The 27,429-nt window shown below is 53.3% G+C and overlaps 1 protein-coding gene across 26 annotated transcripts in view; it reads right to left on the bottom strand.

The window, feature by feature from the left end:
- ANK2 (ankyrin 2) overlaps positions 1 to 27,429 on the bottom strand; it is a 328,593-nt gene that overhangs the window by 75,065 nt on the left and 226,099 nt on the right. For 18 of the 26 annotated variants that reach the window (XM_081134240.1, XM_081134250.1, XM_081134261.1 and 15 more), the window contains 11 exons: positions 26,826 to 26,924; positions 22,954 to 23,052; positions 21,330 to 21,428; positions 18,146 to 18,343; positions 16,191 to 16,289; positions 15,986 to 16,084; positions 11,094 to 11,192; positions 4,778 to 4,975; positions 2,102 to 2,200; positions 1,672 to 1,770; positions 842 to 1,039 (listed from right to left, as the gene is read on the bottom strand). In XM_081134240.1, coding sequence (XP_080990366.1) covers positions 842 to 1,039; positions 1,672 to 1,770; positions 2,102 to 2,200; positions 4,778 to 4,975; positions 11,094 to 11,192; positions 15,986 to 16,084; positions 16,191 to 16,289; positions 18,146 to 18,343; positions 21,330 to 21,428; positions 22,954 to 23,052; positions 26,826 to 26,924 — 1,386 coding nt within the window. The remainder of the gene's footprint in view (positions 1 to 841; positions 1,040 to 1,671; positions 1,771 to 2,101; positions 2,201 to 4,777; positions 4,976 to 11,093; positions 11,193 to 15,985; positions 16,085 to 16,190; positions 16,290 to 18,145; positions 18,344 to 21,329; positions 21,429 to 22,953; positions 23,053 to 26,825; positions 26,925 to 27,429) is intronic. The other 8 variants (XM_081134246.1, XM_081134245.1, XM_081134242.1 and 5 more) reach the window with 2 other exon arrangements.

Raw genomic sequence — 27,429 nt, 5'->3', positions numbered from 1 at the left:
TTGCTTAATACCCAAGGTACTTTTACAGTTGCAGCTGGCTTCAGTGGGTGTACACACGTGACGACAGAAACAGATTAGATAGAGAGGTAGGTAGGCAGATGACAGACGACAGGTGACAGATAGCAGATGATAGTAGCTAGCACATGGAGAGCTGATACACAGGTGCAGAGATAGACATGTACTTGTAAAAATCAACATATTTTTATATTTGAAGGGAATCCTCTCCCCGTGTCCAGATTCTTATTCTACTGCAGTTAATATGCGTGTCCACGAGGGCCATTCTCTGGAGAAGGTTGAAATGACCGATTCTCTGACCACCGCCGCCACCCAAGCCAGGCTGCAGTGGGCTCAGGAATCTGTTTCACTGGTTCCCTGCCCCCACGCACAGGGGCCCCTGAAGGTCAGTGGCCTGAAGGATTGAGTGGTGGGCAGGGACCAGCAGGCAGAAGCAGCTCTTAGGGCCCCAGCCCCAGATGGAACTGTCACCTCTCTGGACTTTGGAATCAAGGACCAGCAGGCAGGATGGCCGTGAGGACTGACAGTGACATTAGTTCCTGGGAGTTACAGGGCAGGTACTTAGGGGAGCAGAGAAAGCAGACCCCAGAGGGACATCACTGGAACCGACTTATAGGGAAAAGTCGAGGCGTGAGAAGGAGCCCTACACCATGAGCCTGTCCTGGCTCCTGCGGTTTCCTGCCCCAGGCTGACCCAGAGGCCCTGGATTCTGTAAGATGCCCTGTCTCCCATACAACACCCTCCGCTCTGCTCCGTCCCCCGAGAATGGCCTCTGTGTGCACTCATCTGCAAGGCTCCTGACTGAAGCTAAGGCGAAGCTGGGTACCTTGGTCGACGTGTGGACATGGGCGCCCTTGTCCAGGAGCGAGGTGACCATGTCCGCGTGCCCCTCCTGGGAGGCCAGGTGCAGCGGGGTCACGCCCTGCTTGGTCCCGACATTCGTCTCGGCTCCATAGCTGAGGAGCGTGGAAGCGATCTGCGTCTGGTTCTTCTTGGCAGCGATGTGTAAGGGAGTGTAGCCATTCTAAACCACAAACAAAATCGAGTACATAGCAAGCTCAGCAACTGCCCTGATGTGTATCTCGGGAGGAAGTCAACAGAAAAGCTAAAAGCGAGTTTATGGTAAATGGCAAGTTTCCACGCAACGCACCCCAATCTTTACCACTGGGCACCACAGGGCCTGCAGGGCACTGTGAGACAGACGGACGCGAGGCCCAGACCTTCACATTGGCCCTAGAAGAGTGGTTCCCTCCTGAGGAGCAACGTGGAATCAGCCTGTTCCTCTGCACACGACCCTTCCTGCCGGGAGGGGGTTTCACACCCCCCTTTGCTCTTCTCTTTTCCAGGCCAACCTTCCCCATTCCTTCAGCTACCTGGATAGGACCCCGTTTCCAGAGCCCTCTCCACTGAGGGGACTGTGCTGGACCAGCTGGTCCGGATCGCTCCCGAGCTGCACAGGAACCGAGTGCTACCCACCCCAGGTGTGGCGTTAGCAGCACAGAATAAAACAGTGCCGTGGCCTTGCTGTAGCACGCTGGCCGCTGGTGTGTTTCCCTCATTCAGAAGCTGCCATAGCGCTGGCTGGGTTGTTCCACGCCAGCCAATCAACCCAGCCCCATGGCAGGGTCCCAGTGACCGCAGACCTGCGGCCCTCACCTTGGCGGTGGCGTGCGGGGACGCGCCCCTCTCCAGCAGCAGCAGGGCCACCTCCTGGTGGTCATAGTGGGCGGCCACGTGCAGCGGGGTCAGGCCATTCTGCAGAGGGTGGTGTAGGCTCCTGGTTAGTACGTGGTATTAGCTGCCCTGAAGCTACCAGAAGGGGTGGGGACCAGTATCGTTCAAGTCCAAGTTAATTAGTTAATATGGTCAATAGGAGCAAAGGAATCGAAGTCAGCAACTACCTAATGATTTTACCCTGGAAACAACCAGACCTGGGGAAGCTGCTGAGTTTGCAGTGAGGTCTGAGACACTCTGTGACAATTAGGACACGAGCCCGGCAGGGACTCCCCTTATCGAGGACAAGTCCTGGCCCGAGTGCACGGGCCTCGGGTGGAAGCAATCCCGCCCGCCCCACGCTGGGCTGTACCTTCCCCGCGGAGTCGGCCGCCACCCGGCGGTGCAGCAGCAGCTTCGCCACATCCAGGCTCCCGTACTTGGCTGCCACGTGCAGGGGCGTGAACCCTTTCTGAAACGTGAACAAGAGAGAGGTGCTTGTCTGCCTGACCACCAGCAAGTTGCTTTCACTTATTAACATATGAAGCAAACGATGTTGACTCGCCATTTGGGGAAAACGCGGGCAGCATTAACCCCCATTCACCATCAACAGGGTGAGGCCAAAGAGTGAACTTCACCATCCAGAGTTTGCCTCAGACTAAACAAAAAGAATTTAAGAGCTGGAAACTGACTGTGGCTCCGTAGGAGGGTGTGTAGAAGCCCCAGGTCACTGAGACGGCTCCGATTTGTGCCTGGAAAAAATGCCTGTTTTTTCTTGCCTCTAAAATTAGTGGGATTGAGACAATAAGCTCTCTCTCCTTCTCGTAAGACCTGAATTCCTAATTCTTCATTTAAGTTTCAGGATATTTCAATGGCCATGGTAAAAAAAAATAATTTTTGGTGGTTCCATCAATTTGTATTTTCTGCAGAAGTAGCAAGATAAATGGTTGATAGAACCAAAAAATGCTCATGGTTGAGAAGCCCCTGCCAGCCTGTCACCCCTTTCCCAGGAGGGAGACCCCCACTGCATAAAATTCCTCTTGTAAAACACTCTGCCCCAGCGGATGGACACCAGACTTTTATACACACCACGTCTTCTTAAAGACCCTTCTCCCACACGTCTCTGTCTGGATTCAATGTCTTGTGTGCCTCCCGCCTGTCCTGTAATTCACACTGTGTCCCTGGACTCAGATCTCAAGGACGGCCAGACCCACACCGCGACCTCAACTCCATCATCTTGGACAGACCGTGTCGCCCACGCAGCCCTGGCACGGCCCACAGCGAACACGCCGGGAACACGCCAGGTGGGCGGCAGGGGTGTGGCCTATCCCCGGCTCCTTCCCAACCCAGCACGCGCCCCGGGAAGCAGTGCAGCCCCTGCACAGGTCACCACGCTCTGGTTTCAAGTAGGAGGTTGTCTTTCTTTTTGCTTCTTTTTGAACATGTGGTACTAATAACTCCTGGGAGGAAAGTGAATCCTGCTTTCCCCGCGTGTGGGACAAACATGGGAAGTCTCCTCGTTCCTGCACGCACCCATTTAAAGCGACATCTGCTCCCCCTGCCACCCAGAGACCGGGTGGCGCTCGGAAGGAAACTCCTTGAGACAAACTGCGTGGCGAGGAAGAGAAAAGTCCTCCCGCTGCAGTCCTGCTGGAATGGCGACCCAGCCGCTACAGACGTGGAACTCCTATCAGACAAAACTGCACAGGATCTTCGCCGCAGAGCCACAGCGGGGCGGCCCCGCCATCTCCTGAGTCACCGCCTGTCTCGTCCCTGTGTGATCTCCCCCGGACCTCACCGACCCCCAGGATCTATAGAGGCTTCGTGTCCGCCCCTAGGCAGGGCCCCGTCCACCCCACCGTCTGTCTCACACGTCCTCCCACTAAACAGCCCTCCTGTCCTATTGCCTTAGATATAGTGTTAAATCCCAAAACTTGCTGGAGGGCCGGGGGCTGTGTTTAATGCTCTACTCTGTGTTTTACACGTCTGAGTTTCCATCACCTTCATCTCATGCGGCAATCACCCAGTCTCTTGTAAGTTATTATGATGATTACTATTATTATTATATGTTTGTTGCTTAGTTTCTGATTTTTAAAAAAGGATTTTAAAACACTTTCAACTCTTCAGATGTGAATAATTAGTGATTCCTTCCCTGCGCGCATGAGGGCTGCTCCTCCGGCTGACAGGTCCGTTCTCACCTGGAAACGCCTCTGCGGAGGCGCAGCACTGCGCCCGGTGGCTTTGAGCAGGTAGAAAAACTCTAATAATCTGAGTCACTGCGGTACCTGTGGGCAGTGTTTTGCCTGCAAACAATTCACCTGTTGTGGGTTTTACCTTGTCTGCTTCCTACCCTCTCCACTAGTCCAGTTTCTTTTGCTCCCATTAGCCGAGTGTTTCCTGTTTTCTTCTAAGTCACATCCAAACAGGGAATCCAAGTCAAACGTGTCAGGTGGAGAGAAAATCACTGCCCAGCACAAAGTTTGAACATAAGTAAAATTTAGGCCGATGTATGTCTTTTGTTAGATAAGGTGACACCCAATAAAGTGACTCTCCAGCTAGGTCTGTTTAGACACCAGGTACCGCACAGGGGTGTTGCTGGAAGAGGCTGGAGAGCAAAAGTGGGGTGCAAGCAGATACGAGCATCGGGAAAGTCAAGACGAAGTAATGTGAGCGTCTCGGTGGCACTAAAACCTTAACCAACACAGAACTGACAACCTAACGCCACTGTCTCTTCCTCATTAGTGAGGGTATCTGGGGATCTTATTTTTCCCTCTTGGAACACAGTCCAGGTTTCACGGCGGGAAGGGAAGGCAAGGGCTTGCTTGGTGGAAGCCTCCTTAAAGGAGCCAGTGGCTGTGCTAGAAACCACCCAGCATTCACTAGAAGGAGGGACGCCGGCATCCCTGCTGCAGAAATGACATGATCTCCCAAGGCCCTGAGATCATTCGGGAAACGGATCTAAAAAGAACTCACAGGCCTGATGGAAATCTGCCCTGGGGCCGTGTTCGTGGCAGAGCAGGACTGCTCTGCCGTCCGGGCCACCCCTTACCTTGGTGGCTAAGGAGTGGGCGGCTCCGGCTTCCAGGAGCACAGAGGCCACGTCCACCTGGCCTTCCCTGGCGGAGATGTGCAGGGGCGTGTAGCCGTTGGTGGTGGCCGCGTCCGGGTGGGCCATGTGCTGCAGGAGCAGCTGGGCGATCTCCGTCTTGCCCAGGCGGGAGGCGATGTGCAGAGGCGTCTGTTCCTCCTGCAACGCAAGTCAAGTTGGACGTGAGCCAGGGCAGCTCAAACGCCACCGGTGTCCTTCATGCCACTGCCTACGTTTCGGGGTCTCGAGGAACCCTGTGCAGAAGGAGACCACTGCTACTCTGACCACAGCTCATTTCACATTTGGCTGCAGAGGTGACCTGTTTGGTCCCAGAATCTTCCTGGTTTTATTGCCAGAGGGGAGGGAGGTGGGGGCAGGAGGAGAAGGTAAAGGGGGGAAACGGTGATGGAAGGAGGCTTGACTTGGGGTGGTGAGCACACAATATACAGGTGATACACTGTGCAATTGTACACCTGAGACTCATCATTTTATTAACCAGTGTCATCCCAATAAATTCAATTACGTAAAGAAAGTCTGTCCTTCCATCAACTTGGCCTTTGTTTCTAAGCACACCAGAAGGCCAGGCCTCGGCCCTCATTTACATTCATAAACCCACTCTTGGTTCTGAATAAGAAAGAAATCTTGTTCGGAAGCCCTAAGACCTAGATTCCCACCCAGAAGCTTTCACTAAAAACCAGTGCGGATTCTGGGAACAGAGCCAGGAGGGAAAGAACGAGGGATGCTGGGAAGGCCTGGGTCTCACTCCACGTGGAGAGCCAAGGGCTGGGCGCGTCTTCACGGAGAGGCTGCGGACAGAGGAGACGTTGTAACTGATCCTTATAAATGTCCCAGGGTGAGGTGCCCATGGGTCCAGGACTGGCACCCAGTGAAAGTGGGAGCTCTGGCAGGGAGGAAATGGGGCTGACTGCGAGCCAAGAGCTCCCACGGGAAGGCACAGAGCCGTGAGGCAGCAGGAACGGTTCAGGGGGCTCCAGAAACCGCCTGGCTCAGCTGTAGTCAGGAGACTGGTTTGAGTGCTAAGAAAACCAGACCAAAATGTTGTCTTGTAAAAAGAAAACTGCTGTAACCTCAGGTCTGTCTTCACAATTGGCCCAAGGGCATGTGACAGTTAAAGTGAGGAAAGAAAGGCTGGGCTCCAAGGGCCAAGATCCCGCTGAGAAGATGTGATACCAGCAGGAAGAATGTTCACGTGACGCAGATCTTCAAGCTGTGAGGAAAGACTATTAAGAGGAGCTGCAGGAGACACGGAGCAGCACTGTGTGATTCAGGGTGGTGAGAAGTGAGCAGAACTGGAATTTTATGGAAATGTATCCCCATAAACGCCTTCCTGTATGGTGCACTTGATCCTGTCCTTAAAACAGACCCGAAAGGAAGGCATAGCATGTACTATTAGACCATTTTCCAGGGACAAGACTAAGAAGAGTTAAATAAGTCCAGGATTGTCCACAGTCACTCAGCTACTAACCAGGGCTTGAATTTAGGCCTTGGGTTCTGAAGACACATAGCTGCCTACACCTGCTACAGAGAGAGACAAGGTGGCACCGAGAAAGCGAGGACAGGGTGCCTCCACAGGAGAGGAGCCTGGAGCACCTCCGATGGGACACAGAGGAACCGGGAGAGTTCAGCACTGCACGGACAGATGGAAACCAAAGCAAACGGCCCTCGGAAGCGAGGACCTTGAGAAGAGCCACTGGGGACACCCGTTGTTTCCAGTTTCCTTCCTCAGACTGACCGGGCGGCACTGGGAGTGACCGCCTGACGAGTGGGGGCTGGGGCCACGGCGACCCCGACCCAACGCTGAGAAGCGGCCCCGCGTGACGGGCAGCCAAGGGCGTGGTTAAACTATCGGCTACCCCCCTTGGGTCTCAGATCACAGAGCATGCGGCACTTGTCTCAAAAAAATCTATGAAATCAGCGTCTTGCCCACTGTCTTCAAGTTCTGGTACAGTGGTACCTGAAAGTGGGAAAGGGGCGAATCACAAACTGGTAACACTGTTTCCTCCAGTAACCAGACATACAAGCCCTTCGGGGGTTCAGGTAATTGTTTCCCTGTCGAAGCTGCTGCCTCAGGCTAACGCTCACTCAAGCCGAGGCAGAGAATGGGGGCACAGGAATAACATTCACGGAAGAGCTTGAGAAATGGGGGGTTCATTTCCGAGATGTCCTCCAAATGGAAGGGGCGATGCTTCCGCGGTGAGGCGCGCGAACCACGGCACAGCTCTGCCCGGAGGCGGAAGCTCTGCCTCACCGCCACGGGCCCGTCTCCCAAAATTAGGGAGACTTGCTGAGCCCCAACTCTTTACCACAGGACTGAAGCAAGAGGCTGTGACAAGGTTCACAGATGTGATACATTTTTCAGCCAATAGTTTCTACCCAACAGGACTCCCAGGAACCACATGGACTGGCAGCTATTCAAGCTGCCAGTGAATTAAGTTTCAAGTGAGTTTATGCCCATGGGCACTGGGATAACTCAGTCTCTAGAGCAAATGCCAGGCACTCTGTTGTGCCTACAGAACATGGGCACCCTGAGCCAGAGTCTCCCAGGAGGGCAGGCCCGGGGACCTCCGAGTGCACCCATGGAGGAACCTGGACGAGAAGGAACCTTCCTGGGCAGGGCCCGGGGCAGGCATGCCTGCGGACCAAGGAACATGGGCCCCTGGGCCCTGCTCTCCAGTGTGTCCAGCAAAATGCTGCTCTAATTTCTGACTAGCTGTCTCCCTTTGGGAGACACTGAGCTGCAGAGCAGGGCTATGAGGTCAGAGGGTGTTTTCAGAAGAACATGAGGGGGGTAAGTGTGCTGGGAAGCCAAGGGCAAGACCAAGCAGACAAGTGTTGGTTCTTCTGCCCCCTTCTTCTGGGAACAGGCCTCCTCCTGGAGGAAGTGGACACCTCCCACTGCACCTGGCTCTAAGGTGCCGCCCCCATGTCACCCCACCTCATGAGTGGCCCACACGTGGCATGGAGCCCCAGCTGGGTACTATGTCCTAGCCACAGACATCAGCTCAGGTGGGTAATGGGACTGAAGGATCCAGTTGCCTGGATGGAGAGAGGAGGGTTCTATCTATGTCTGAAATGGGAGATAAAGGTGTCAGCAAAGAGCCAGGTCACAGGACAGAACTCTCTGCTATCCTTTCAACTCTGCGACCCCAGGCACGTCAGCACAATCTTGAATTTTAGGACCTTAAGCTGCCCTACAACACAGGGCTGCTGTGTGTGTGAAATAAGATAACGTGTGTTTAAAAAAAATGCTTTGTGAATTATAAAGCTTCAGTCTGTCCTGACAGGAGCATGGCCACACCTGAGAGGCAGCTAGGAAAGCAGGTTCAGGCCCCAGCCTGGCCGTCCATGTACAGGCCGCCCAGGTACAGGCTGGTTCTGACAGGTGGCTTGTATACGTGATGAGCTGTGGCCGTCTCACTGTCCAGGGGACTCACAGGGAGGCGTTCAGTGACATCCTAGGGTGGTGGTAGAAGTGAGGAACCAACCAAAAATGGCATGAAATTTGATATTTAAATGAGAGATAAAAAGATGTTTCTATGGAGACCATGTAACTGCAAAGGGGAAGTAAAACAATAGAATCAATGGAATTTATGTATAGAAATAAACACATGTATATATACACACATACATACATGTATACAGACACACACACATATACAGGCACACATACACACACATATATACCGACACACATACACACATATGCACACATACATACATGTATACACATACACATACACACATACAGACACACATATGCACACATATATACACATGCAGGCACACATATGCACATATACATACATGTATACAGACAGATTAAATTATATAGGCATACACACAAATATATACGTGTATACAGATGACAGACATATATACAGACAGGAAATTCTATAACATTTCAAAGGAAAGAGTCCGTGGCCAGTGGTGTTGAGGAAGGGATTTTCGATGGTCCAAAACGGCATAGGGCAATAATTAATAATAGGTTAAATGGACAACATAAAAAAATTGGCAGAGATCATGAAAATGAGCAAATTTCCATTAAAATATATATTAAAAGTTGAATATAGAAGAGCATTGAAGTGTTTTGATTTTGAGAGATAATGGGAAACCCTTTTATTATTAAATACGGATCACAAAATATTTATCAGAAACATAATCACAATTTCTGGTAAGGACAGTGCCGTTCGTGATACTCAGAGTGACTGACTGACCATGAGACTGTCCTTAAAAACAGCCGAGGGCAGGTAACTGTGCAAGGAGGGAGGACCGGCAGAGCCACAGGCACTCGGGCGTCAGCTCCTGTGTGCGACACCGTGGGAGGGACATGTTGTCAAACCCAAGAAAGTCCAGCACCAGGAGTGACCCTAATGCAAACTGTGGACTTGGGCAATGAGGATGTGTCCCTGTGGCTCATCAGCTTTGACAAATTCCCCGCTGGTGGGGCTGCCGACACGGGAGGTCAGAGGGCAGATGGGAAATCTCTGTATCTTCCTCTCAATTTTGGTGCAAACATGGAATAGCTCTAAAAAGAGTACTTAAGGAAAAAATGCCCTGCCCTGGCTGGTGTGGCTCATGGTTAGAGAGAAGGCCGTGGACTGAAGGGTCCTGGGATCGACTTCAGCCAAGGGCACGTACCTCGGTTGCAGGCTTGATCCCCAGCCCCAGTCAGGGCACAGAGGGGGGACAACCAATCGACGTGCCTCTCCCACATTCATGTTTCTCTCTCTCTCTCACATCCACGTCTCTCTCACATCCATGTCTCTTTCACAACCACGTCTCTCATATCCACGTTTCTCTCTCACATCCACGGTTCTCTCTCACATCCACGTCTCTCTCACAACCATGTCTCTCTCACATCCACATCTCTCTCACATCCACATCTCTCACAACCATGTCTCTCTCTCACATCCACGTCTCTCTCACATCCATGTCTCTCTCTCACATCCACGTCTCTCTCACATCCATGTTTATCTCTCACATCCACGTCTCTCTCACATCCATGTTTATCTCTCACATCCACGTCTCTCTCACATCCATGTCTCTCTCTCACATCCACGTCTCTCTCACATCCATGTTTATCTCTCACATCCACGTCTCTCTCACATCCATGTCTCTCTCTCACATCCACGTCTCTCTCACATCCATGTTTATCTCTCACATCCACGTCTCTCTCTCACACATCCACGTCTCTCACATCCACGTCTCTCTCGAAAAAAAAAATGCCAGGAAGAACACAGTTTGAATAGCAAAAGCTCTAAATACTGAAGAGCATATGGTACCAACAATGGGCACCAAAGATATAAATTAGTGTTACAAGTTAGCGTTAACTTGTATGATGGGTAGAAAGGTGATAAAACCTAAAATGACAAAGGCACCCACGTGTCCCCGGGCGCTGGGGAAGCGCTGTGAGATCCCTGGGTCAGAGGGTGGTAAGAAAGTCGGGAAAGGGCACCAACCCTCACACTAGGTAAAACCGGGCGGGAGGGAGAACTTGGGCGACCTCCTAGGGCCGCTTCATTCCAACAGGACGGTCCCTAAGGCGCGCCAGGCGCCCAGTCAAGGTGGGCGAGTTCCAGCCCAGGCTTGTCAGGCGGGAGGAGAGCGATTCTGCGCCCAAGGGCCCCGAAGGGCTGTGCGTGTCCGTGGGGGCGGGCAGGGAAGGAGGCAGAGGCGCGGGTGGGGGGAGTGCCGGCGCCGGAGTGCGAAGGAAGCAGCGAGAAGGCCGCAATCTCGAGGAAATCGAAAGGGAAACCAGCCCGGGGGAGTCAGGGGCAATTGGAAACGGGAAATCTGAAGGAACAGGAACAACCGCCGGCAGGTTCCTGCGTTTGGAGGTGGAGGGAAGGGAAGGCTGGGCGGCCGGAGAGGAGAGCAGAGGCGGGGACCACGGCGCTCTGCCCGCGGTTCGTTCCCAGGCAACCGGGAAGGCGGCCTGCAGACTGTGCGGGTGGGAAGAAGTGAGTGCACCGTGCACAGCATCTCTGGAGCACGTGGGTTTTAAGTCCATGAAATAAACAGACATTTGCGCAAGTGCTTCCACAGGTGACGTCAGTCAGCGTCAGCCCATGCCGTGTTCTTAGGTGCAGATGGCACGTTTGTCCCAACGCGCATCTTTCTGAAACCAGTGCCTCCCACCCACCCCGTGTGCTCATTGCTCCCTTCCCTTTGCCTGAAAGCCAGTTCCTGAGGGCTGGCCCACCTGCACCCCTGGAGGGAGAGACCAGGCACAAGAGGGGCCTGGCCGGGCACCTACCCTGGCTCTGGCGTCGACCAGGGCACCGTTCCGCAGCAGGCACCGCACCACCTCCACCTGGCCCGCCCGGGCGGCCATGTGCAGCGCTGTCTCCCCGCGCTGCCGGAAACAAGAGCGTTGATCGTCAGTGAGCCCTCAGTTTCAGTGGTAAAGAGTAAAACGTGACATTTTTGTGAAATTCAACAATAACCCAAAGGCTTAGGAAACCTGTGGAAAGACATGATGAGTCCCCCGACATTCAGTCTGAGCAGCACCACTCTGAACCCTCTGCCTTCGTGAGGATAAGACGAGCTCCCTCTACTCTTTTCAGCCCATGGAACCGAGGGACTGGCCCCAATGTCCAGGGTGCCTGAGGCCGAGGCTGTAATCACCTGGCAGAACTTAAATCTGTCATTGTCACACTCAACTATGTGATAACAGCACCGTCGATTTTAATGAGAAAGTCTAGATGCTGGAGGTCAAGTCCGCACATCCCGAAACCACGTCCTCTGTACCACAGTCCCATCGTCCTCTCCAGAATTTAACATTTATTTCTGAAATAAAGTGCTAGTTTTCTGCTGACTTGTCTTTGTGTTAGGAAACTAGACAGTGACTGTTGGCATGAAGCATGCCCAGCCCTGGAGGTCCCCTACTTTTTATTAATGAGTATATTTAACTACAGAAGTTATCTGAGAAAACGGCTGGAGAAGCAGCTGTCAGCAGGGCCGCCGCGGGCTCAGCTGGGCATCAGGGCCTCTTGCATCCCGTGCCCACCGACTGTCACACTGATCGGGAAATGGCAGCTTAGACCGTAGAGAATTCTCTCATTGGGAAGCCTGTTAATTACTAACTCTAGGAAACAGGGTTTTGTCTTTTTTTAAACAGCATATTTTAAAACCACATGTAGTTCTGAACAAGGCAGAGTTTCTTTCATTCAGTTGTAAAAGACCACGATACTGAACTAGAAGTTACTACTTTTAGTGACCACTGTCCTGGAAAATATGGCTGATTAGACCACGTTAAGTAAGCTCTCACGTCACTAAGTCAGTCTTCAAGTTGGTCATGGGGACAGGACACGCCTGACAAATCCCAGGGGGTAATTCCTTCTCATTCCTTGCCCAGGAAACCCTTAAACTCTAGAGGATGCCAGGCGGCCTTTGGGCATAATCCCCGGTGTTCACAGACCCCGTTCCTTAGGACGTTACGACAAATTCATTCAAGTGAGTTGGTTTGAAAAGAACGAAGCTGACGGCTGCTGTAATTTTTCCTTTACCAGTGGTCACCTATCCTCCAATGTTCTCATTTTCCGATGATATATTCTGACTTTCGTGAAGAAAATGCACCCGGAGCCTCTTGATCTATAAAGTGGCGTGTTCCTGGAACAACACTTGTCCTCGGGCTCGCGGGGTGTGGCAGGACGCTTCCCCCGCGCAGCTCGGCCTCTCGCTGTGCTCTGTCACTAAAGGCTGTCTCTAGTCGATGACGCCAGGTCTTCTCAACGTTCAAAAAACACACACCTCAAACCTTTCCTCTGTTTTCAGGCCTTACAAAGGATAGCCGTTATACTAACTTTGGTAGAAATAAAGACAGAAATGAATTTCCTGAATGAACGTTAAGTCAACGCAGACTCAGGAGCACCGACTCGAACGCAAGCCCGAGTGTCGGGAAGGAGCTTTCAAAGTGTAAATGTTTCCAGTGTTCGTCTTGCTCTTTCCAATACCCTGTGTACTTACGTGAGTTACTTCATGGTGTTTGCACATTTGAAACTGGCAGCTATATATCACCCCAAAAGTATTAAGTGTTACGTTCAAAGAAAAGTCCTATAGACACACGTGGTCCCTCCCCTTCCAACAGTGGTCCGTTTGGTTTTATTTGATGACCTTGGGGCAGCTGACTTTTACTGTAGATCTCCCTCACCACTGTATATTACCTTTGTTTATTCATAAGTGTAAATAAGAAAATGAAAGAGGGTGTATAGAGTTTTAATCAATAACTTCCATTTCTTGGCTGTTGGGCACCTCATCGCATTCAACGCTGGTGCTTTCTTTATCTTAAGTGAATTAACTGTAAGGATTGGGGGAAACCCTCCAACATAATAAGCAGAGTGAACTTAGCCGGGAGCCCACTGACTGCTGTGAGAAGGAAAACTTGCTAACAGGGCACTGTGCTCTGGGCAGCCCTGCAGGGCGGGCGTGGGCTGGGGCTCCCGCCATGCCAGCGGCCATGGCCAGGTGGACACGTGGTGCATTCATGAGCAATCTGGAAAGGGGGCATGGCTGAGTGACTGAGTGACTGGTACCCTCAAACGTGCAGTGAGTTTCCAGACAAAAACAAGACTTAGCAAGAGGTGGTGAGCTGCTGCTGGAAGCAGCTACTAAACGTCATGCCCCTCTTCTCAGAGTTAAAACGGACTCTGCCAACAGCTGCGGCCACCACTCGACAGCATCAGCCAGAAGCCTCAAAGCAGGACAGACAGCATTGCATCCAAAAATGCAACACGGTCTCAGGCAGCACACGGAGGCTCGGGTGCGGGCGGGGAGGACCCGCACGGACACAGCAAGCAGACAGTCTCACGCCGTGACTTAACTGCCCGAAGAGCTGGGATCCGTAGCTACACCCTCCGTCCCGAGAATGACGGGCACAGGCAGCCATGCTAGGGAAGCCGAGTCCCTCCGCTCGTAGGGCTGCAGGCTTAGCCAGTGAAAACAGAACGCCAGTCCGATTGTAACGCCAAATGGCAGATAATTATTTTAGCATATCTGAAGAAATGGTGGGACATACTTATATTAAAAACAATAATTTGTTGTCCTGGCCAGTGTGCTCAGTGGGTGGAGCACCACCCCAGGCACAGAAAGGTCACGGGTTCCGTTCCCGGTCAGGGCACAGCCCAGGTTTCGGGTTTGATCCCGGTCGGGGTGCACACAGGAGGCAACTGATCGATGTTTCTCTTTCAACATGGATGTTTCTCTCTCTCTCCCTCTCCCTCGCTCTTTAAATAAATCAATAAAAATATATTTTAAAAAACCGAAACTGCAAAAAGCACAATTTGCTGTTTACCAGAAATTCAAGTTTAACTGGCAGTCCTGTGCTTTGCCTGGCAGCCCTACCTGTGCGGCATCTCCTCCCTGCCGAGCTCTTCGCACCAGGATAAAAACAAGCAGGACACGCGGGGACGCGTCGGGGGAGGGTTGGGGCGCAGGGGCCTTGCACGTGTTTGTTTGGAGGGAGCTGAAGAGAAACAGTAAGTGATGGACAAACTTGAAGATAAAACCATGAAGAACTTCATAGTGACCACAGATGGAAGTTAAAGTTTCATACAGCAATTGCCAAATTTGGAAGTTTTTAAGAACCTAAGCCACGTCCTCATTGTTATTGCTTTAATTAATATTTTATTTATTTGTATGTGAAAATCTACGTCGCCTACATAGCACTTTTTTGCAGAGGAGAGGGATCCATATGGAGAAATCGGAACTGCCCGGTGATCTGAAGTTGGTCGGTTAAGAGGCACATGTAGAGTCTCCACAGAATCACACAACCACTTCATACAGACTTTCTTTAATGATTTTGCAAAAGTCTCCTCGCAATAAAAGATCACCTCTGGAGATGCCAATCAAGCATCGCATGGAATGCACTCACGCTGGTATCACCCCAGCGTGGTAACTAAGGCGGTTTCGCCATCTCGGCTGCGACCCTGCAGCCCGGTGGGGCCCCACGAGCGCTTTGCTCGGGTGCGGCCTGCGCAGGACTCGGGTAACGAGAGGTGGTCGCCTCTGAGCACAGGCGGGATGCTGTCCCTTCCTTTCAAAGTCCTAAGAAGTGACTAGAAACTAAGCTCACATTGGCATGTTGTGGAATTACTCTTACCCTTAATAAAGTGAAGATTAGTAAAGAATGTGGGACCTTAGGACCAATAAGCTGTAATTAGGGAAATTTATGAACAGCCTTTACGTGCCAGTTTTGGGATGGTTTTGTGCTCCAACTGTCAGTAATATGAACAGGGAGTATTAAATGATATTTAAAATCAAATAAACTTATTTCACATGGACTTTGTCTCTGCATCTGACACTTCAGCACAGAAACTGTGTCAAATACAAAGAAATGGGACGTGAGAGGAAAAACAGAAAGAAGAGGAACTGGACGTTGCTTCACAACAAGGGAATGAAATACCAAAGATCAGCAACACGATCGGCCGGCTGTCCTTGGGAATGGGGCTCGTTCTAAGGGGGGCGCTGATGCTCCTTTGGGGGCAGGCTTCCTTGGCATACTTAAGTCCTCAGCCGCCCGGGGTCCCGCGAGCCCCCGAGCGCCGGTGCCCTGCACAGAGGCGAGAATGTGCATTCGATGACCAGACCGCGGTCCAAGGGGGGGCTCTAGACGGGGCAGCCGCACAAGGACACGGGGTGAGAGGAGGCGGGGGACTTGGGGGCATCGTGCCCACTGGCAGAAAGAAAGCTGCCCGGGGGACAGCGTTCCTCTAGGTGGGTGGAGAAGGTGGGACGCTGACTGCCTCAGTGAGAGAGAACCCCCTCTCCCAGCAACACCAGACCAAGACGGAAGGCCAAGCGGAGGCAGGAAACGGAAGCCCGGGCCAGTGAAGCCGGGGCGCCCTCCGCCCGGCCTGTCTCCGCAAGCCAGGGGCCCGACTGCGGCCCGACTTGGTACTTTCACCGCGATCACCTGGGATACAGCCGCTCGGCCCGCACGGTGGGCCCTGAAGCGCTCACCGCAGCCGCCACTGGGAGGCGGGCGGAGCTCAGACAACACGAGCGGCACCGTCCACCGCCTCCGGGAAGCCTCCGGGACTGAGACCCTCCCTCCCTACGGGCTCTCGGCAGTCCGCGGTCCCCGCGGCACAGGCGTCCGGGCTCTCCCACAGCTCCCCGGACGCGCAGGCTGCGCCCAGCCGTACTCACAATGTTAGTGGCGTCGGGACAGGCGCCGTTCTGCAGCAGCAGCAGCACAATGTTCAGGTGGCCCATGAAGGCGGCCACGTGCACAGGCGTGAGGCCCGACTGCGGACAGAGCGACAGGCTTTACTCCCTGCACGGCGGCTGCCCCGCCCGAGCGGGGGCGGGGTGGGGGAGTGGAGGGTGTTGGTGACAAGCGGGGACAGTCTACCTCTGTGACAGCCTGGATGGAAGCCCCGTATTTCACCAGCAGCTCCATGACTTTGATGCGGTTTTTCTTGCAGGCAATGTGCAGTGGAGTAAAGCCATTCTGTGCAAAAGACAACCGGGTTAGTCGGAGACATGCACAGCGGCCCTCACCGCGGCATGCGGCACACGCGGGCCCGTCACAGCGTCACGGCACCGTGTCCCGCAGCAGCACTGGCGTGGGCGGGGCGTCTGCGCGGAGCCCTGCTCGCGTGGCGACGGGAACAACGCACACGGGACACGGGCCGCTCGCCCAGAAAGAAAACGGGGCGAGGAGCCTGGAGAGGGCAGGTGAGGAAACCTGGGGGCAGCGGGGTGAGCGTGCTCTGGGACGAAAGTCGTTTCTTAAGGGCGTAGACGCCGCTCACCTGCCTGCTTCAGAGGCGTGAGGCCATCACTGCCCCCAAAACTGCCTCCAAAATAAATGCTTCAGCTTTGCTACTTCTGCCTCCAGGGAGGAGGTGCTGCCATGAGCAGAAATCATTGTTTATGTGGATAAGTTTTTATATCCTGATGTTATATTAACATTTTTATAAGTTGTTGTATATTAGCAGAAACTATTATGTAGAAGGTTCATATCTTGAAATTATATTTCTTATTTTAAAGTTTTTATAAGAGTTCATGAAATATATTTTATGAAGAAATGATTATGAAATTTGTCAAATATTTTTAAGAAAAGTATGGAAGTTTCTGGAATAACTGGAAGGAGAGCTCTCTGAGAGGCAAAGGACTGTGGAGGCATCTAAGGCACTTCTGAACTTTTCAAACAGCTAACGTGGAGGAACCGGGGATGTTATATAAAGATTTGCTCTCAGGCCCCATGCTTCACCCTGCGTGTTGTCCTTAGAGTTGTATTTTTATGTGGACAGTGGCCCCTGCGGATGGTACCAGTGGGGACCCCCGTCAGCCAGTGTCCCTCAGGAAAACGCGTGGTCTCACCAACCCGGCGGCTCATCCCTCACCGTGGTTAGTGGTTTCCCGATTCTGAGCTGTGTAATGAGCCAGATATAAGCAGCCACATGTAGATGCAGCGCTTAAAAGGCTTCTTATTATTAAATCCCAATATTATATAAGCTTACTGACCACTCTGATGGAAAATGAGTGTTTTCCTCCTTGTGAGAAAATAAATATCCTCACATAATTGCACAAACCCTAGAGGTATATTTGCTTCCCAGGCAATGAGCATAAATTAACTCTAAAGAAAATTTTCTAAATAAAAGTAAGGTTTAACCTTTGATCATTCCAACGGCATTCTATCATCTTAAGTATTAAGACTAATTTAACCGACATAAACCATGCAAATGTACAGGGAAAAGGTTTGTTGTTCGTGTGAGAACCAGGAGCAAGGACAGATCAGCGCAGGCCCTCCTGCCGCGGCTGCGGGGAGAGGAACGTGGGGAAGGAGGGTTTTCCGCACCGGGCCGAGCGCAGGCTGAGGGACGGTCCCGGGCGGGTGGCATGAATGCCCCGGCTCTCGCCTCTGGCCGGGTCATCAGCCCTGCGAGGACACTGCCCAGCAAACCGCTCCCGGGCGGGTGTTTTACACTGTGACGGGTCAGATCAACACCCGCTTCAGAACCTCACTTTCCAGAAAGAGCTGAGTGACCTTCACCACCCTCGCCCGAGCCCGAGCCCAGGGCGGAGTCTGCACTCAGGGCAGTTTCCCTCTCTCCCGACCCCTCTTCCCTCTCACACTGTTCCCCTCCAGAGCCCTCCTGTCTACCCGCTCGCCACCCCGGGGCGCTGCCTTGGGTTCCCGTCGATCTCCCTGCGCCCGCGACCACGTGCCTGCGACGGGGACCGCGAAGGCAGGACGGAGGCAGGCGCCCGTGTGCACACCCTGAGCGTGACCGACCCCGCTCAGCCTCGTGGGCCTGCCCATCCCCCCCCGTGCTTGCTGGCAGGCGGCGCTGGCGTTACCAGGGCTCGGGCGTTGGGGTTGGCTCTCTTGTCCAGAAGGAGCTTGGTGACACGGTAGTGGCCACAGTGCGCGGCCACGTGCAAGGCCGTCAGGTAGTCCAGCGTGACGTCGTCCACGGGTGCCTTGTGCTGCAGCAGGTGCTTGACACAGTCCACGTGGTCCCCCTGGGCGGCCATGTGAAGCGGAGACAGCCCGTTCTGCGCATCGAAACAAAGCCAGACCACGTCCCCACTTTAGTCTCCACGCTCAGGCTCTGAGACACAAGTCAATTCCTGATCTCCCCCAGAATGAGGGGGGCCTAACACCCATCTGACATCTAAGTATGTAGCAGATTATGTCTGACAAAGAGGAAAGCGAAGATAACATTTAATTTCATAATTATGCTATTCTGAGGCCAAAACACAAGTAATGTTTCATGAATGAATATGTGGTACATGTGGCAATTCAGCTGGATCTCACAACTATCAGGGCAACACTAGATACACAGAGACAAGTGACAGCTATGCTAAATTATCCAAATCCAGCTCTACGCGTAGAATCTGCATTCACTTCATCTCTCTGCATGGACTCCCCACTCTAATAGGGGGCGGGGGAGGCGGAGCAAGACCGGGACCATCTCACAGACTTGCTGCTCTTAACTCCCACGACGCCCTGTCTCCATCAGAGACCCAGCTGGGCCTGGAGAAAGCAGTCAGGGGGACAGAGGAGACAGTGAGGAATGTGGACCAGGGCCCAATGACCTCTCAACTTCTAAATTTTAAGGAAAATCTAAATTTATCATCACTGATGCTGCCCAGATGCTTTAGCCTTACTCCTCAGAGGTCAACGTCGGGAACACAAAGTAGCAGGTGATTCACTGACAGTTATCAGGCTAGAGAAGACACTTGTTTTTTAAGGTTAAATAAATAGGGTTATAGGACAAAAATGCAAAATTAGGAAAGAAACTAAATTAGAAAACATAGTCTCATTAAAGACAGTGGAATACTGTCTTTTCTTAATAACAGATGCAAATGTGGTCACTAGAAACTAACAGCTGACCATACGTCCAGCGTGGCAGCGATGAGACGCAAGGAGGCCGAGGCCGTGCCTGCATGTAAGGCCGGAGCAGGCCCCGGGCCCACGGCCCCCAAATGCACCCGCATCTCCACTGCAGCCGTTTGTGGGCTGCAGAGTGTATGAGATTTTAAATTACTAATATTTCTTCTTTGTCTCTGAAATACTCTTTATTCATAATATTGTTTCTGTATTTATAAATTCATAAAATGAACGCAGGACAGGAGGTGAGCTGATGGGAAGGGACTTCTGCGCCGTGCGACGTGTGGATACAGCGCTCTGCATCCCGAAGCTCGGCGGGCAGCGCCTGGAGGCACGTCGCACGCCTGTCGGTCTCAATGCCGGTTTATCCGATAACGACAACGTGGAAACAAAATCTTCACCATTTAATCCTTTGTTCGTTTTTGGAAATATGCACTGAGCACCCGCTCAAGCCCTGTCCCAGGCCTGAGGCCACAGCAGGGGCCTTGTCCTCACAGAGGTGGCTTCTGGGTGCTACGAGGACAGTTTGAAAAGACTAAAAACTGGTGGGAGGCGCCTTCCATGCCCAAGCTGGGTGTCTCCAGGCTATTCATTTTCTTCCTGTTTCTCACCCCGCACAGCCCTCTGCTTTTTGTAATGATCTTCTTTTCTATCTTTTTACTTAAATTCTAACCTTCTTAAAGATACAGACTGCACATTACTTGTCTCGACAGTCCCTTAGTGACCAGTCGCACACTGAGGCTACTCATGGTGACGCTAGGTGATGCGTGATGAGGGAATGAGCGAAAGAGGTCAGTGAATGTAATCGTGCAGGCACAGACCCTGCACGCTGCGCCCTCAACAGGGGTGACGTCCGATTTTACCAGAGGCCACCCAGGTAACCCCTGGTCTTCATGACTGGTACACAGTTGGGGGCCAACTCTGTAGACACGATCACAGCGGAGCTCGTGAACAGCGTCAGCTGTTCTTTCTCAATTGGATACAGGCTTCTCACTGGTTGTAACATGGCTGGTCTGAAACATTATGTTCATTTAAATTTCAACCTGTTCTCCACAAAACTTGGAAAATGACTGCCCAAGCCCAGGGAGCTGCATTTCAGACAGGTCCCTGCGTGCGGCCTCCCCGGTGCGGGTGCGGGAGTGGGCATAGCAGACGATCATTTCTAGTCTGCGTTTCTGATCTGAAGACCACCTTTTGTGCCTGGGGCAGGCCTTTAAAGACTGCGCTCATCCCACACCTATTTCAACGTGTGGGCTGGCTTGTGCTCCAAATAATTTCAAGTAAATATTCAATTACAATGCAGTATAAGTTGAAACGATGTGCTTGTGTTGGCTGCCTTTTCAGGGCTTGCTCGGTGGCAGCACCGCTGACACCAACCCGGACCGGGGCTCGGGAGCAGAACAGGGCATGTCCAGGCCCGAGTTTCGATTGTGCCACGGGTGCGGGTGTCGCTGCACACCCACTGAACAGCTGTGTCATCCTGTTCACTTGTCTACTGGCAGCTTCTGCTGCCCCAAGTAAGGCTGGAGGTGAGGAACTTACTGCAACAAACCTCTTAAAACACATTCTGCAATGAAAACCTCATCACTTGGTGCCACGTGTCAGAACGGGCTCCCCGGGCGACTGCACTGAGGCACGAGGCAGGTCTGCTGCCTCCGCCTCGGAGAACCCTGCGCCTGTCTGCCCGCCGGTGCAGGCGCGGGGCGAGTGCGCTCTCCGTGGGGAAACCCTGCCACGGCCACACCGCATCTCCTGAGAGACAAAGACTGCAGCTGAAGGCTCGCCTTGGAAAGCTAACTATGCTTCTTCAAAAGGTAACTTCACGTAATTTATAGCCATCTTAGGGTATCATAAAAATGTGGACTCCTAGAATGTAAGATTGTCTCATCTATACACAAGATTCTTGTTTACTTATAATACAGCGATATGCACTTTTCCATCGGCAGTAATAGCAGGTAAAACACAGAAAGAACTTGAGGGCACGCACTTACTACATCTCGCTACAGGTACTGGTTCCTTTCAAATCACTTTAAAAGTCTGGCATACGTTCCTCACTCCGCGCACACAGACACCAACCGCCTAGCAAATGCCTGCTGATGCTATTTCAAGGACAGAGGGGCCGCGGGCCGCCCTCCCACAGCGACCCACCTTGGTCCTGGCCAGCAAGGGTGCCCCCCGCTCCAGCAGCAGCTCCACCGCCTGGTCGTGTCCACTTCGGGCCGCGCAGTGCAGCGGCGTCAGCCCGTCCTGCGAAGAGCCAGGGTTAGGCCTCAGTCCCCGTCCTTCTAAAGCGAGTGCACCTTGGAGAGGGCGTCTCCTGGACTCAGTCGGGCAGCTCGACGGGTGGGTGAGAGAACCACGCTTAGGTCAAGGAGAGAGACGCTGTGTCTCCCTCTACACAGAAATGTCCCTTTCTGTTTCCAGTGAGGCGAGGACCCAAGCAAAGGCCACACTGCGCACATTCTTACTCTCCTGCCCGTCTCACTACCTACTGTTGGAAGTGCATAGAAACTCAGACATTTATTTTCCTTAAGGCTGAAATGACAGAGAAGGGTACTGCACTCACCCAGACAGCCGGGGTCAGGTGCAGGGGATGCCCTGAGTGATGCCCTGAGCCAGGTGCAGGGGATGCCCTGAGCCAGGTGCAGTGGATGCCCTGAGCCAGATGCAGTGGATGCCCTGAGCCAGGTGAAGGGGGGTGTCCTGAGCCAGGTGCAGAGGATGCCCTGAGCCAGGTGCAGTGGATGCCCTGAGCCAGGTGCAGAGGATGCCCTGAGCCAGGTGCAGTGGATGCCCTGAGCCAGGTGCAGAGGATGCCCTGAGCCAGGTGCAGAGGATGCCCTGAGCCAGGTGCAGTGGATGCCCTGAGCCAGATGCAGTGGATGCCCTGAGCCAGGTGAAGGGGGGTGTCCTGAGCCAGGTGCAGAGGATGCCCTGAGCCAGGTGCAGGGGATGCCCTGAGCCAGGTGCAGAGGATGCCCTGAGCCAGGTGCAGGGGATGCCCTGAGCCAGGTGCAGGGGATGCCCTGAGCCAGGTGTAGTGGATGCCCTGAGCCAGGTGCAGGGGATCCCTGAGCCAGGTGCAGAGGATGCCCTGAGCCAGGTGTAGTGGATGCCCTGAGCCAGGTGCAGGGGATCCCTAAGCCAGGTGAAGGGGATGCCCTGAGCCAGGTGTAGTGGATGCCCTGAGCCAGGTGCAGTGGATGCCCTGAGCCAGGTGCAGGGGATGCCCTGAGCCAGGTGCAGGGGATCCCTGAGTCAGGTGAAGGGGTGTCCTGAGCCAGGTGCAGGGGATGCCCTGAGTCAGGTGCAGCAGATAATGGCTGCCTTTTCCACAAGCAACAGCAGAGCCCTGGGTAAGTCGGGTCAGCACAACCCTTGAGGAAAATAACTTAGAACTGAAGAGTGGAAGCAAAAGCCTTTTGACATGATTCATGTAAAAGCCACACTCTCCTCGCTTCCTCCTTAAACCATCCAACCAGAGATGTGTGGGTTGGACCCTCGATCTTTGTTCTGAGAAAATTAAGTCAGTGAGGACTTGGAAACTGTCTCCTTAGGGGGCTGGTGCTCTGCTTTTCTGGGTACTTATGAGAAAATATTAAATTCTGCTTTGCAAAGTGAAACCTTTAAATATTGTCTGAGGTTTAAATAAAATCCGAGAAGGCCATTTTCCCAAAACCCTGGGTTTCCATGGCTCAGGGCCTGGCACGTCAGGGAGGTGATGAAATGACACAAAAGTCACAGTGCAGGAAGCCGGAAGCCAGACACTCACCCTGGTTTTGGCATCGATCTGGCCGCCGCGGTCCAGCAGCAGCTTCACCATGTTCGTATTTCCCCGTTTGGAGGCCACGTGCAGAGGGGTGATCCCATTCTACAGGGAGAGAAACAGGAGCACGCTGGCGTGAGCTGGGGAGCGCTGTGTCCCGCGTCCAGGGCTCCGGGAGGCAGGGCCTCGGTGGTAACCTGACCCCAGGGTGATGCAGTTCAACGGTTTTGATTTTAAGGAACGAGAAGCACAGAAACCCGAATGCACTACAGCCAGAGGGTGAAAACTGGAGGAAAGCTGCACCTCGGTCACATTGTGCGTGGGCACTGAGCATGCGCCTTGCAGCCGAGGGACCAGGGAACCCCTTGCGGAACAGAGACAGTCTCAGCTTCTACCCAGGACACAGCCTGACTCCAACACTCACCCTTCTCTCCCCAACACCCAGCACTTAAAGAATCTGGGGTCTCAGGGCTTCCTATGCTCAAAACAGAACAAAATATACTTATCAACAGCCAGTGGAAAGTGATTCTCAAGGACACCTTCCTAACGATTCAGTGTGAAAACAACTCAACATCGTTTCAGTGCAGACGATGTCTGAGGGTAAACACGCCACATACGAGTGACGTTTACTTTATTGCCCATCACGTCATCATTATGGCAAAGATACGCACTTGGCTTTTCGTATGTCATGATTTTGCAAATGTTCAAATACTGCATTTACTTGCTCATATTACATACGTGTGTCACGTACCACTGAGTCGGCTCCGACTCCTGGGGACCCGAGTGAATGACGCCCACAGTGTCCTGTCCTCACAGCCCTGCTCAGCCCTGGAGGCTCAGCCTGTGGCGTCTTCCATGGAGTCCATCCGGCTCACGTCTGGTCTCTTCTTTTCCCGCTGCCTCTATGTTCCCGGCATTATTGTCTTTCCCGACGAACCTGCCTCCTCACGTGTCTGACAGCTTCAGTCTGTCATTCTGCCCAGGAAGTTTCTGGCTTCATTTGCTCTGAGACCCATCTGTTTGCCCCTTTCGCAGTCCCAGGTCTCTGCAGAGCTCTGCTCCACCACGTTGATGAACCAGTTTCCCATCAGCCTCTTCCCTGTCTGGCTCTCGCATCTGCACGTGGCGACTGAGACGACGAGGGCTGGATGGTCTCAGCCTCGGTCTCCATGGCACGTCTGTGCTCCTGGTGGCCTTTCCTAATTCTCCACTGCAGCCCTTCCGATCTCCTGGCCTCTCGGCTGCTGCCTGCGCTGGAACCGAGGGCTGGACCGAGGTCAGCGAGAGCGTTACCCATTTCAGTGTCTTCATTATGGATGCTGAAGTTGTGCGTTTCTTCTGCAGCAGGATCTATCTTCCTGTTGGTCAGATGCAGTCCCGCTTTGCCTCTTTCCTCCTTCACTGTCATCAGAAGTCACTTCAAATCATTGCTACTTTCTGCCCGTCAGGTGGCGTCACCTGCAGAGCTTAGTCATTGATATTTCTTCCCCCAATACTTACCCCTCCTCCCTCTGAGTCTACCCAGCTTTTCTATGACTTGCTCTTTGTGCCGACTGAACAAGCAGCCTGACGCCTTTGCTAACAGGAAACCATCCTGTCCCGTGGTTTGTGCCGAGCGCGGCCTCCTGCCCACAGTGCAGGCTGTGCATGAGGACAGCCAGGTGCGGAGTCGCCCGCGTCCCTCGGAGCAGCCCACAGCTTTCCATGGGCGTGCAAAGGCCTCACTTCATCTATAAACACAGACTGAGCCCCTTCTGAACTTCTCCGAAGCCCGCCAGCGCCCAGTGAGTGTTGGCACTAGGCCTGAGCGCCTCTTGCTTTCCTGAGTCCCCTGAACACCCAGCACTCCCCGCGCCGTGTGAGGCAGAAGCCGCTGCTGTATCCCCTTGAACATCACGTCACCCGCGTGGGAAACGAGAGAGTCCTGTGGCTACTGCACCCCGGTCTCCTTTCCTGCAGACTGGAATCATACTGAATGTTTCCAATCTGCGGGCTCTTTTTTTTCCTATTTGTTGACATGTCCCCATTAGGATTTTGACAGATTTAGTCTCTGTGACTTGAAATAATTCTATCGCTATCTGCTCTACCACTGCCGATTTATTTCTCCCGAATACTTTCAGGGCAGCACTCGCCTCGTTTCTGGACGAACAGGCCCTTCCTCAGAGCATCAGTACCCCGTCTGCGCAGAGCGCCAGTCTCCAGTTTCCGCCTCCTTCCTGTCTCCTGCTCGGGTCGCGCTCTGCCCGTCACTCGGCATCGCTAGTCGGGGTTTGGTCTCCCTCTGCTCCCTGAGTCTTCTGGTAGAGATCTCAGGGTTTTCCCCCTGTTCTCTATTTCCTCACACTGACCACTGCCACGGTTCTCTTTACCTTTTGCAACGACAGTCGCTGAAAACTGCCCTCGGGATTCCAACCCTGCTCGTCGCGTCTCCTGTCCGTCTCCAGTCGTCGGGTCTCTCCTGTCCTCCACCGCAGGTCTGCTTTCCCTGTCGCCTCGGCACCGTCCTCGGTACTCTTCCCCGGCACTAGTTCTCGCTTCGGCGCAGGGCTGCGCGGGTCCTCGGTCAGCTACGTTTACCCACGGCGATGTGCTTCCACGCGGACGCACGGCCAACAGGAAGGCTGTGCAGGCTACGCCGGGCACCACGATTCCTTCACGCCTTCCTTCAGCCTAACCCTAACGCTCGACGTTGGGGTTCCAGTCGGCGCCCCAGTTCGCGGTCGGCTCCCGGTCCCGTGCGGCGGGGAGAACACAGCTCCCGCCTCCGCTCCACTCTGACTTCCGTGTCGGCCACCCCGCGATGTCCGCTGCGCACTCGTCTGTTTGGCGTTTGTGATACGTTCCTGGCTTTGCAGAAACGCACAGGCCCATCTCCTGCTACATTTCTGACCCTGGTCCAAACTTTCTGGCGACCTGGCAAACTTTCTGGATTCTGCTTTCTACCCTACGTTTGTGCCCCCGTCTCCTGTAATTTTCGGCACGTCTTGTGTTGTTGGTGTGATCAATTTCTTCTTGGATACTTGTGTAAAGCTTTCCATCTCCCCGTCCTTAGCCTCTGCAGTTGGGGCACGGACGGGAGGACGGTCACGTCTGACCGGTGCTGCGGTCAGACCTCGCACCGTAGCCCCCACCTGCGCGTGCTAAGTCTTGCCCAGCATTAAAGGGCAAGTTCCTCTGAGCTTGTCGTTTCCAGGGCGGCACACTCTCAGGTGCCTGACGGGGAACGTCCCAGCCAGCCGCTGCGGCTGGCTCACCCCAGCACCGCGATGCGGGGACGGCCCGCCTCTTGTCTTACGGCTCCGGTCCCCTCGGCCATGCTTCTCGCGCCGACGGTAGGTGTGCGCGGCATCGAGCTCTCCCACCTCCGCGCCTGTGAGCCACCCGACGCCCTTCCCTGTTATGCTGAGTAAGGGAATCTTTCCCATGAGAGCATACATTAAAATCACAGCGCAACTTGTGCCTTTTTATGCGTGTCAGTGAGGCTCTTTTCATGAGCAAATTCTCAATTCATTAAAAATAATTCCGCCAAGCTGTGTGCCCTGAGATCATGATGCAGACACTGATAAATGCACTCGCGCATTTTACACCTGACGGTTTAACAGTTTAATTATTTGTTGACTTAAGGCTGCTTGTTCACGATTTAAATCTGATTGCTCGCGCTGATGCCAGGATTAACATCCCCCTGGACCGTCGCAAGCGACCGTGCGTGTGTGAATTTACACATTCTTATTTTCACGTGCTGGGTTGTGATGACTTCCTGGGATTTAAGGAAAGGAATGAAAAATCTAGTATCCCTGGCACAGACCCACGAAAGACAAGGGAAACAGCTGTCGTCTCGTACTTGGGGCTACCCAGGGGGAAGCGAGTCGCGCGCGTACCCTGGCCGTGAAGTCCACAGCGGCGCCCCGGTTGAGCAGCAGGGTGGCCACGTTGACGTTCCCGTAGTGGGCGGCGATGTGCAGCGGGGTGAAGCCGCTCTGGGGAGCAAAGAGAAGCACAGTCAGAACAGCGTCCCCTCCACGTGCTGCGGCCACAGGGCTGCGAGGAAAATCACGTGGCAACTGCCCGCCCGACGTGCCCGCAGCACAGCCCAGACAGCAAACGCTTCCGCAAGACTGAGGCTTCAGTGCCAGGCGGTGGCAGATGACTCAGTCCATGGACAGGTCACTCAGTCTCCTACATCTCTCGGTGTTGTTTCTAATTACCTTAACAATTTACCTACTTAGGAGATTTGCTATTTATACAAAACTAGGTGTCTTGAGTTCCTTTTTAGCTTTAGAGAAAAATAATATGATTAAACAACCTAAGTTTTCAGCCATGAGAATAACATAATCATGAATTAAAATTGGTTTCTCCAGAGAAAAACTAAAAATTAACAGTTTTTAAAAACAAGGAGCAGCAGAGGGAGGCGCTGTGTCTCGGACGTGCTGAGATACGGCGAGGACCCCGCCGTGAAACCCCCACTGGGCATCCACGTGAATA

Source organism: Miniopterus schreibersii, assembly GCF_964146895.1.
Source record: "Miniopterus schreibersii genome assembly, chromosome: 4".
In the NCBI taxonomy this organism is placed as follows: domain Eukaryota; kingdom Metazoa; phylum Chordata; class Mammalia; order Chiroptera; family Miniopteridae; genus Miniopterus; species Miniopterus schreibersii.
The sequence above is the reverse complement of the archived record's forward strand: the minus strand, read 5'-3'. Positions and strand labels throughout refer to the sequence as shown.